This window comes from Lipotes vexillifer, unplaced genomic scaffold (assembly GCF_000442215.2).
Source record: "Lipotes vexillifer unplaced genomic scaffold, Lipotes_vexillifer_v1.1 scaffold575, whole genome shotgun sequence".
Classification (NCBI taxonomy): Eukaryota; Metazoa; Chordata; class Mammalia; order Artiodactyla; family Lipotidae; genus Lipotes; species Lipotes vexillifer.
The window spans coordinates 3906942-3918396 of record NW_006780198.1 but is presented as its reverse complement, the minus strand read 5'-3'; the positions used below and the strand labels follow the sequence as shown (position 1 = coordinate 3918396).

The 11455-nt window shown below is 45.7% G+C and overlaps 1 protein-coding gene across 1 annotated transcript in view; it reads left to right on the top strand.

Moving 5' to 3' along the window:
- The first annotated feature begins 339 nt into the window (after positions 1–339).
- The window catches only part of CLSTN1 (calsyntenin 1), a 38419-nt gene continuing 27303 nt past the window's right edge, over positions 340–11455 (top strand). The window contains exons 1-2 of the mRNA XM_007453332.1: positions 340–370; positions 2899–3021. Coding sequence (XP_007453394.1) covers positions 340–370; positions 2899–3021 — 154 coding nt within the window. The remainder of the gene's footprint in view (positions 371–2898; positions 3022–11455) is intronic.

Below are 11455 nucleotides of genomic sequence, written 5' to 3'. Positions count from 1 at the left end.
TAAATTTATTTTCAGTTACTTCTGGGTTGACTTAAACTTGCCGAAGAGAATCTGGGTAGTTAATTCAAGAAATAGGCACCAACTATGTGGAAATAAAGTTTCATAACATCCCTTTTAATCAGATCAGCTTCAGGAGTCATTCCATGGTTAATTACATAGCCTGAGGTTATAATGTGAACATTCAGAAGGTGAAAGTAAAAGGAAAATGGAAAGGTTTCAGCTGTGAGATGAGCCCAGAACAAGCTGGTGGAGATAGGAACCCGGGGAGGGGCTTGGTGGCCACAACCACCAAAGTCGCAGCACAGACCCCCCTGGGGGCAAAGCCCGGGGCAGAACGAAATGGACAGAAACTACAAATTCATTTTCTCAGGTAAGGGGACTGCCAGAGCAGATGTTCTTACCTTAAAAACATAAGTAACAGTGCTAGTGCCTAGTTTAGTAGGAAAAACACCACTTCTCCAATTATCTACCCCAGCCCTGTGGGTTGTGGGGTGTCCCTGGTTCATAAAAGAGGAAATTGAGATCAGGAGAGGTCAGTTATATGCTCCAGGTCACGCAGCAAATAACAGAGGAGAGCTGGACTCTGAGTGCAGGCTGGCCCGATCCGAAAGGGTTTTTTTTTTGTTTTTTGGCTGCGCTGGGTCTTCGTTGCTGCGCGCGGGCTTTCTCTGGTTGTGGCAAGCGGGGGCTACTCTTCGTTGCGGTGCACGGGCTTCTCATTGTGGTGGCTTCTCTTGTTGTGGAGCACGGGCTCTAGGCGTGGGGGCTTCAGTAGTTGTAGCACACGGGCTCAGTAGTTGTGGCTCGTGGGCTCTGGAGCGCAGGCTCAGTAGTTGTGGCGCACGGGCTTAGTTGCTCCGCAGCATGTGGGATCTTCCCGGAGCAGGGCTCGAACCGGTGTTTCCTACATTGGCACGTGGATTCTTAACCACTGTGCCACCAGGGAAATCCCGAAAGGGGTTTTTTCTTGAACACTGCGTTTTCAGTCAAGTTTTTCAGAAATTTTGCATTTTCTGTTTTTTTCTTTTTCTTTTTTTTGCGGTACGCGGGCCTCTCACTGTTGTGGCCTCTCCCGTTGCGGAGCACAGGCTCCGGATGCACAGGCTCAGCGGCCATGGCTCATGGGCCCAGCCGCTCCGCGGCATGTGGGATCCTCCCGGACCGGGGCCCGAACCCGTGTCCCCTGCATCGGCAGGTGGACGCTCAACCACTGCACCACCAGGGAAGCCCTCATTTTCTTTTAATACCTCATATTTGTAATTTTATATTCATAAGTCTTGTTTCACCTCTTTTATGTTTTTGTTTGTAATGCTAATTTTAAATAAATAATGTATTATTATTGTCATAAAGAAATAACATTTTTAAATTAAAGTATAGTTGATTTACAATATTAGTTTCAGGTGTACAACATAGTGGTTCAATATTTTTTAGATTACACTCCTTTAAAGATTACACTCCTGGGGACTTCCCTGATGGTGCAGTGGTTAAGAATCCGCCTGCCAATGCAGGGGACACGGGTCTGAGCCCTGGTCGGGGAAGATCCCACATGCTGCGGAGCAACTAAGCCCGTGTGCCGCAACTGCTGAGCCTGTGCTCTAGAGCCCGCGAGCCACAACTGCTGAGCCCGTGCTCCACAATGAGAAGCCACCGCAGTGAGAAGCCTATGCACCGCAACGAAGAATAGCCCCTGCTTGCCGCAACTAGAGAGAGCCTGCGCACAGCAAGGAAGATCCCAAAGCAGCCAAAAATAATAAATAAATTTTTAAAAATTAAAAAAATAAAGTTATTACCTAATAATGGCTCTATTTCTCTGTGCCGTACAATATATTCTTGTTGCGTATCTGTTTTATGCGTAGTAGTTTGTATGTCTTTAAAAAAATTTTTATTTGAAGTATGATTGATTTACAATGTGTTAGTTTCTGGTATACAGCAAGGTGATTCCGTCTTTTTATATATATATATATAAAATGTATATGTATTCTTTTATGTATATATTCTTTATATATTAGGTTGGCCAAAAAGTTCATTCGGGGTTTTCCATAACATTTTACAGAAAAATCCATACAAACTTTTTGTCCAGCCAAATATATTATTCTTTCTCAGATTCTTTTCCATTATAGTTTATTAGAAGATACTGAATATAGTTCCCTGTGCTATGCAGTAGGACCTTGTTTAGTTTGTATCTCTTTTTAAAAATTTATTTATTTATTTTATTTTTATTTTCTTTTTGGCTGGGTTGGGTCTTTGTTGCTGCGCTGGGCTTTCTCTAGTTGCGGGGAGCGGGGTCTACTCTTCATTGCAGTACGCAGGCTGTGGCTTCTCTTGTTGCGGAGCACGGGCTCCAGGCGCATGAGCTTCAGTAGTTGTGGCATACGGGCTCTAGAGTGCAGGCTCAGTAGCTGTGGCACACAGGCTCAGTTGCTCCGTGGCATGTGGGATCCTCCAGGACCAGGGATCAAACCCGTGTCCCCCGCATTGGCAGGCGGACTCCCAACCACTGCGCCACCAGGGAAGCCCTAGTTTGTATCTCTTAATCCAAGAAACAACATATTTTATTTGTAACTTTTCTAAGAGAGGCTGAAAACAGAGGTAGTAAGATATGATACCGTCCATAACCATCAGTCTTTTTTCTTTCTTTCAATTTCTAGAGCAATTTATTTCTTATTTTTGGTTGCTTCATGGCCTCCAATAATTTCTACATCACTTTAGAATTTAGGATTTCATCCCATTTGGGCGTTGATACCAAACTTCACCACAAAAAATAGCAGTGTGACCTTCCAAACTCAGGAGAGTTTTAAATTTTTAATAATGGATGTGTGTCTTCAAAAGCAGTCGAGTTGAAAATAGTAATTCTAACCTGGCCTGTGTCCTTTCTCCTTTTTCTGTTTTTGAACACAGTCAACAAGCACAAACCGTGGCTGGAGCCCACGTATCACGGCTTAGTTACGGAGAGTGACAGCACCGTGCTCCTCGACCCGCCACTGATCGCCCTGGACAAAGATGCACCTCTGCGCTTTGCAGGTACCAGCGCGTCTTTGTTCACTCCCCATGAGCTTGGGCTTGTGGGAAGCATTTCACACATCCCCTTTGGGTTGTTTCTGAGCCTTTCTGAGAATGTCTTGATAGCGAAGGGTTGTGTGTGGCCCCCGTGTACCATTTTTTTTCCTTTTAATTTTAAGAGTTGGGGTACCCGACCACCGCCCCCCCTCCAAAAGCCTGTACTTGTTGAAAAGCAAAATATTTAATTGCATCACTGCGTTCCTTGTCTGGATGTAACCAGAGAGAGAGCATCTGGACCAGTGCACCTCAAACTTTAGCATTCATGCAGAGCACAGGGATCGTGTTAAAATGCAACCTTAAAAAAAAAAAATGCAAGCTTAGATACAGTGGGTCTGGGAGGACCTGGGATTCTGCCTTTCTAACCTGTTCCCTGGTGCTACTGGTCCATGCACAGCGAGGATCTAGGTAATTACGGCTCAAGATTTTCCTTGCACTGCCTAGGTTTCAGTTACCTGAAAAGACTTATTTAAAGACATTGAGCAATCTTTTATAAATGAATTCTTTTGGCTTAGATTTTACTTTCAGTAAATTTTTAACTTGAGTTACTTCATACGATTGTCAGCTAAGTGTTTATAGGGACAAATCTCTAGGGTTGCTTTGGAGATTTGCTGCTTTGCTAGCATTCAGTAGCACTTTGCAAATCAGAACTGTCCTTCCTTTACATCGGGACCATAGTGACTTCCTTAACTGGTGGAGAAACGGGCTGCTTCACCCTTTGTTTGTCAGAATTGACTGTCAATTCTGATAGTCAGAATTTACGTCGCGAAGTTAATTTTTAAAGAGCAGTTTCTGCATGCTGTTTTTCCAGAACAAAATTTCTGTTTGTTCTGTTTGCCTCGGGACAAATGAGAAAAATTCAGTAGCTCTTGTAGATCATTCCATACATTAAAGTTAGTATGGTAAATGGCGGCAGTGAATGTGAGGCTGCCTCTGAAGAGCTATTTAAAAAATGAATTTGTTCTTCTTTCTGTTCAAGCGCCACATCCCATTTCCAGGAAAGTAACCCGAGAAGCAGCTTATGGTATTGGAGTCAGTTCCAGTTAGTTTTACTTGTTTATTGGTTTTTAGACAGAAATCCAGTTAGATGGATGATAGAGGAAGTGCTCTGTGCTAGGCATACAGTATCTGGTAACCAAGGGGATTTTTTTGTTTGTTTGTTCCCCCCCCCCACCCCCCGATTTAAAATCATTTTTAGCATTACCTAGTGGTTTCCTCTGTGAATAGCTAGATTTTTGAGTGTTTGCATATACATATATACACACACTTTGCATGCAACACCTTTGGTTATTATATGCAGTTCCTCCTTATGGGTGTGACATTTCAGTGCCTTGTAAATAACCTTAATGGGGTTATCTAGCTCATGTTTCTGAGGGGACTTGTACATCTCTGACATCTCACACATTCTGAGAAGTGACTGCTGTCAGGAGTTTTGTATTTACTCCCCCAGGCCTCTCTTTATGAATTCTCATCTGTGTCCAGTCCTGTTGCTGGTGGAGCTCTGTCCCATTACATCACTCGTGATATATAACACTTATAAAGCATTTCGTGTCCCAGGCACTGTTGTGTTTTACAAATACGCATTTGTGTTTAGTCCACAGCAACCTTTTGAGGTAAGTATGCTTCCTGCCACCCCTGTTTTAAAAAGAGGAAGCCGAGGCACAGAGCAGCTAACTTTGCTCTGGGGCACACAGCTAGTATGTGGCAGAGGCCAGATTCCAACCCAGGCAGGATGGCTCTTCACTATGATGCTATATATGGCACCACAGGAAGGTACAAAAGAAGGGAAGTAGGAAATGAAATGTACATTGAATACTAACTTTGAAGTCATATTAATAAAGTTACTTATTTTTTCTTTCTCGTTGGATTTAATTTTATTGGGTCATTTATCAAAACTTAATGTATTACTGTGAATGAAATTATACTTATAAAGTTTTATGTTTTTAGAGATTCTCAGGTATTTTTTTATTGATCTGCCAAAGTTATATATTGGGATTTTTAAAAACTATATAGAGAAGCACTTTAGAGCCAAGTACAGTGGTAACTTGATTGTATTTGCCATAGTGGACAGAAAAAGTAAGTATTTTCCTTCTCGAGATTTTCACAGGGGAGCACAGTTGCTCTTATATTCTTTTTTTAAAAAACACAATTCATGTACCGTAATATATACAGTTTTTAAAGTATACAGTTCACTGGTTTTTAGTATATTCATAAGATTGTCCAACCATCAGCCACTGTCTAGTTCCACAACATTTCATCTCCCCAAAAAGAAACCCTTGCACCTGCTAGCAGTCGCTCCCCTTGGCAACCACTAGTCTACTACTTGTTTATGGATTTGCCTATCTTGGATATTTCATAGAAATACAACATGTGGCTTTTTGTGACTAGCGTCTTTCACATAGCATGATGATTTGAAGGTTCACCCATGTTGGGGCATGCCCTTCCTTCCTTTTTATTGCCAAATAATATTTCGATGTACGGATGGACCACATTTCATTCATTCATCCATCAGTAATGGGCATCAGAATTGTTTCCACTTTGTGGTGATTGTGAATAATGCTGCTGTGAACATTCGTGTACGAGTTTCTGTGTGGACATCAGTTTTCAGTTCTCTTGGTTATACACCCAGGGGTGGAATTGATGCTCATCTACTCTTCCTGAAGCATGGTCCTCATCCTACCAAAGTGAGTAGCTGCACAGTCCAGGGAAGGGAACACCTGTCTCCTTCCCTCTTCTGTTGCCATGGTACCCATCCAACTACCCATCCAGCTGCTATTACAGAACACTGCCCCCACGAGGCTGTAGCAGACGGGTATGTAGGAAAACAAACCCTAGATCCAGCAGCCTGTGCTTGAATCCTGGCTCTGAAACTTACTGGCTGCGTGGCTTTGGGCAAATTATATAACATCTCTGTGCCTCACTTTTCATCTCTTGTAAAATGAGGATAATATCACATACCTTACAGGGTTTGGGGAATATTAACTTATTTATGTATAAATATGAAGAGCTTAAAACAATGCTTGCTATGTAGTAGCACGGGCCCAGCCGCTCCGTGGCATGTGGGATCTTCCCGGACTGGGGCACGAACCCGCGTCCCCCGCATCGGCAGGCGGACTCTCAACCACTGCACCACCAGGGAAGCCCCCCGTCCCCATTTTTGAAGCTCTTCCCTTTAGTAGATGGTTCCAGAAGCATTCTTTTTCCTGCCTTCCTAGACTGAGTACAGACATTCTACAAGATTAGTTAAAACAATTATGATACGAATGGAATCCAAAAGAAATTTCAGGGCAAGAACGGGAAGTTTACTTTTGTTGATATTAGAACCAACTCAGATCTGTGCTACTTTTCTCCATAGGGCTTCACTACCACACATCTCTGCCCAGTTTTGCTTTTTCAGCATGTGCAACTGGGCTGGCATTGTGTTTGCAGCAATGAGTTGGATGTATTAGGTTAAGCCACATGAAAATGCCATTTTTGTGTGTTGAAAATGCCAAAATATTTGAAAAAATGGAATGTCAGAAATTTTATGTGATTCAGCCTAGCATAAGGCAATAATCAGTTGAGTAGCAGTTTTAACTAGGTGAGGATCCGGATGTCAGGACAGAAACTTCCTATTAACAGTTACTGACTGGAGTGAACTCATGTTGGATGCATTTGCCTCCAGGAAAGTTTTGAGATCAATAATCATTAGATATGAGGTAGCTTTGCTAAATCTTCCAGAGAATGCAAAAAAGCATTTCTCAAAACACTGATCATCTAGGTGGGAAGGCAAAACCAGCATTGTCAGAGAGTTAAGCAGGGTTGCCAGGATGTTTATAGTTCAGTGTCAGGTGAGAGAGGCAGCGCGGTGTGGACTGGAGTTCATGACGAGGCAAGGTGATGGGGGTTAAAAAAGGAAAGGAGGGCTTCCCCGGTGGTGCAGTGGTTGAGAATCTGCCTGCCAATGCAGGGGACATGGGTTCGAGCCCTGGTCTGGGAGGATCCCAAATGCCGCAGAGCAGCTGGGCCCGTGAGCCAAAACTACTGAGCCGACGTGTCTGGAGCCTGTGCTCCGCAACAAGGGAGGCCGCAATAGTGGGAGGCCCGCGCACCGCGATGAAGAGTGGCCCCCACTTGCCGCAACTAGAGAAAGCCCTCGCACAGAAATGAAAGATTCAACGCAGCCAAAAATAAATAAATAAATATTTTTTTAAAAAAGGAAAGGAGGTGATTTCCACAGGTAGGCTTGAGCTCCTGTCAAGGATGGGAAGGAGGTCCAAGGGCAGTGAAGGGCGGAGGGGAGGCTGGGGCAGAGGTGGGAGCTGGCAGGGCTTCCAAAGAGGTGGGTGAATAATTAGCTTCTGTGGCTTGTGGAGGAGCAGAGGGTTGGAAGTGAGCTCAGGGCTGCATGGTTTCTGTTGTTAAGCTGAATGGATGGGGTGTTACCTTGCACGTGGTTTTCTAATCAAGTTTCTGTCCTGACATCCGGATCCTTACTTATTTAAAACGGCTACTCAGCTGATTACTGCCTTATGCTAGGCTGAATCACATAAAATTTCTGACATTCCATTTTTTCAAATATTTTGACATTTTCAACATACAAAAATGGCATATTCATGTGGCATAACCTAGGACATTCATCCAGATGGTCCTGGGGCCCATCCGTTGAGTGCAGGTTCCCCTGTTCTACTCTTGCCTGTGTGAGTCTGTACTTGCAGGAGCACAGGTTAGAAATCTAACCAGCCCGTGAGGTTTGGAAACCACTGATGGGCCAGTCTCTCAAGTACGCACTGCAGCCCATCTGCAGTGGAGCCACCGGGCAGCGCTTGTTAGATTACTGAGCTCTGCCTCAGAGCTGCTGAGTCAGAAGTTCTGGGAATGGGGCTTGGCAGACTAAATTTTCAACGAGCTTCTCAGGCAGTTCTTGGCACACTGAAATTTGAGAACCATTGTGGTAGTCTGAGGAGCTTGGAGGACATAACCCTTGGGTGTGTGCTTTTTGTACTTTTAAGGTATCTTGAAAACCTGTTCTGATTAGAGCCACACGTGAGCTTGTTCTAGAAACAAGCCTGGACCAGTAAACAAGGAAGTCAAAAGTCGCCATAAATAAGAGTCAGCCTGGATGTCCAGCTGGTGGGTGTGGAGAGACGCCAAGGAGAGAGAAGTGGGTTAGCGAGGAGAGTTGGATTAGTGGGGATGTTGTAGTGGACACTTGCTGCTCAGGAAATGTCCATTTTCCCTTAACAGCCCCTGGTCTCTTTCCAGTCTGGACCCAATGTGGGTCCAGATTGGTGGCTCTACAACCCATTACCCTGCTTTCCCCAGCCAGGCACATGCATGACCCTAGCAGGGCCGACCAGATGCTCCCTCTTGGGATGTGAATATCGAGCAGAGGGACAAAGGCGCTGATACCAGGTGTGGTCACATTCATTCCTGTCCAGACCATTTTGCTCTGGGACTGTTGTGGCTCCTCTTTGCTGGTCTCTCAAGCTGCCTTGGTTTCTGACAGTTTCCTAAGTCCCTTTCTCTGGCCTGCAGTCAATTCCATGAGTTCCCAGTGGCTCTTCAGTGAACGCCCTTTGCTGAGTTAGCTGGAATGGATATCTGTTGCCACCAGAGGACCCTAAGTGGGTTTGTTTTTGTTTTTGTTTTTCCCCCCCGCGTCACGGCTTGTGGGATCTTAGTTCCCTGACCAGGGACCAAACCTGTTTTCCCCTGCAGTGAAAGCATGGAGTCCTAACCACTGGACCTCCAGGGACTTCCCCAAGCCCTAAGTGTTGGAGTGGCGCCCATGATCTCCATTAGCAGTGTGGTGTGAGGGCAGGACGGCACCAGAGCTGGTGAGGCTGCAGGAGAGGCTCTAGAGACACCCCTCTCATTTGGGGAAGAGTTTGAGACCAAATTCAGATTTGGAAGAAGATGGAGAAAGCATGCCGGGCCAGCCAGAAACCAGAGGGACAGAAGAGAAAACACTGTCAGCCAAGAACCTGGATGCAGCTGGAAAGCGAGAAGTCATATCTCTACTTTGCTGGGTTCATCCATTGTTATATTTTTATGTTTTGCTTTTTAAAAATTCTTTTGACTATTTTAGATGATCTTAAGGGAATGAAGAGTGGAGAGAGACAGGGGAGGGTTTGGTCCATTCTGAGGCCATCACAGCTAGAGGGGTCGTCCAGGAAACCTGGTGGGGCATTTCAGATATGACGGGAGCAGGGCTGTAGGTAGATTTATCTAGCGGAGCAATGATACGTGGTCTGGATTGAGTGGGAAGGAACAGGACAGAAAGAAAACAATACGAGAGGTGATTTTGAGGGGTCCTTCTTTGCTGAGGTTGGGAGAAGGCTGAGTCTGGGAGAGCAGCCTGAGGATGTAGAGGGCAGAGGTGCGCTTTCTGTGTCATCACCATGGTGCAGCTCCACCTGGTACATGCGGCTCCCACGTAACCACATGTATGTAACGGTCATACGTGTGTCACTAGGAGAACTGTACACACAAGTGTGAAGGAGCGGGGAGAAGAATGAATCAACGACCACTTGAAAGTTTAGAAAGATCAGCTCCCAGGAGAATTATTGACAGAAATTGGTCCCTGGTTTGGAGGAGGAAGATCATAAACTGAATGAGAGGCAGTAGGATACTCCCTATGAAAATATCCAAGGGATTATTGTTCATTTTGTTGGCTGTGTAATATGATTGTAGTTATGTTAAAGAGAAAGGTCTTTATCTGCATCCAGTGAATTTTGTATGGATGAAAGAGATTAATGTGGGGCTTTAAAATCCTCCAACAAACAAACAAGCGAGAAGTTTGCTTGGGATAAACAGGCCAAACACCTTTTTCGTGAATCTTCTCTTTTCTCTGCACCTCAGTTCCCTAAAGGGCACCATCAGCTGAAAACCCGGGCGTTCCTCCCAACCCTCTCACTCTCTCTGCCCAGTGGGCTGCAAAGTCCTGTGCATCCTCCTGAAATCCCTTAAATGTTTCTGCTGACACCACCTTAGTCTAGCCCTCATCAGATCTCATCTGACATACTGCAGTCGCTTTCACTCATTCACTCGCCCCTCGCCTGCTCCAGTCGGATCCGTCTTCCTCATTAGAATCGGGGTCCCCGGTTGGACGAGTAGATGGACCCCGAGAAGTGCGTGTACTGGCCAGCGTGCAGACGATGGCTTAGAAGACCCAGCAGAGACATGAAGGCCACGCAGCTGGTACGGAAAGCCCAGGTCTGCCCGGGGTGAACTTCGTGCCGCTCCTGTTGCATCAAGCTACCAGCCGGCGAGGTGGTTTTTAAGTCATTCCAGGCAAAAGGACCCAGTTGACCTAGCTGTGTAATGAGCACCGTGGATCTGAGGCACCAGATCCTAATGCTGTAGCCCATTTGAGTAGTGACTTAGGTACAATCGGTGGGGTATGTGGGGAAGATAACACGTGTACGTTTTTGCTGTTCTCATTGTAAATAGAGCCTGTCTTCTAGAGAGCAGCCTGGAAATACATGAGTTTCAAAATAACGTCTGTTCTTAGATTGGATCATCATCCCTTTGAGGTGTTATTCTGTAACAAATCGTGGTAGAGGCACGTGTTCAAAGCGGAAGTACAACCCCCCGTTCCTCCCTCCAGACCTTCCTTCCATGGTTTCTCCCGTGTCGGCTGAAGGCAACTTCCCTTTGCAGTTTCTCACTCAGAATCCCTCGGCCTTGGCCTTACTTTCAAAACCCATCTGACCACTTCCCACCGTCCCACGTCCTCCGTGCTCTGTCCTTTGGCATCTCTGCCTGGGTCACTCCAGTATCCACCTTTGCCCTCTGACAGACTTATTTTCGGCACAGCAGTCAGATGGATTCTTTCAGACTGTGAGCCATGTTTATTTATTTCTCTGCTCAGAACTCTCCAGTCACGCCCTCCTCACTTGGGAGAGAAGCTGCAGTTGTGTAGCAGCTGCCGTAGGTTCAGGTTGCTTGTCTGTATCTCAGCTCATCTTGTCCTCCCCTGTGCTCAGCCACTGAGCAGCACACGCCTCCTTGTTCCTGAGCCGGGCCAGGCCCAGGTCTGCCTCAGGACCTTTGCACTCATTGTTCCCTCTGTGTGGAACTCTTCCCCAGATGAGCATGTGGTTTGCTCCCTTAGTTTCCTCTGGTTTCTACTCTGACGTTACCTTATCAATGCAGCCTTCCCCGGACACCTGAAATATCGACTGGAAACACCCCGGTGCCTTCCTACCCTCGGAGTCCTCCCTCCCCCTCCTCCTAGCCTGATAGCCCAAAGGAGTGACTGAGGGAGTTTCAGCTTTTGGCAAACAGTTCCACTCTCATAATCTCAGAAACAGTCTCAAGGACATTGCCTGAATGATGAGTGTCTTTAAACTCTTACTCAGCAATGCACCAAGTAGGCGGCATCACCCAGGTCAGACGCTTCATCCAGGGTCTT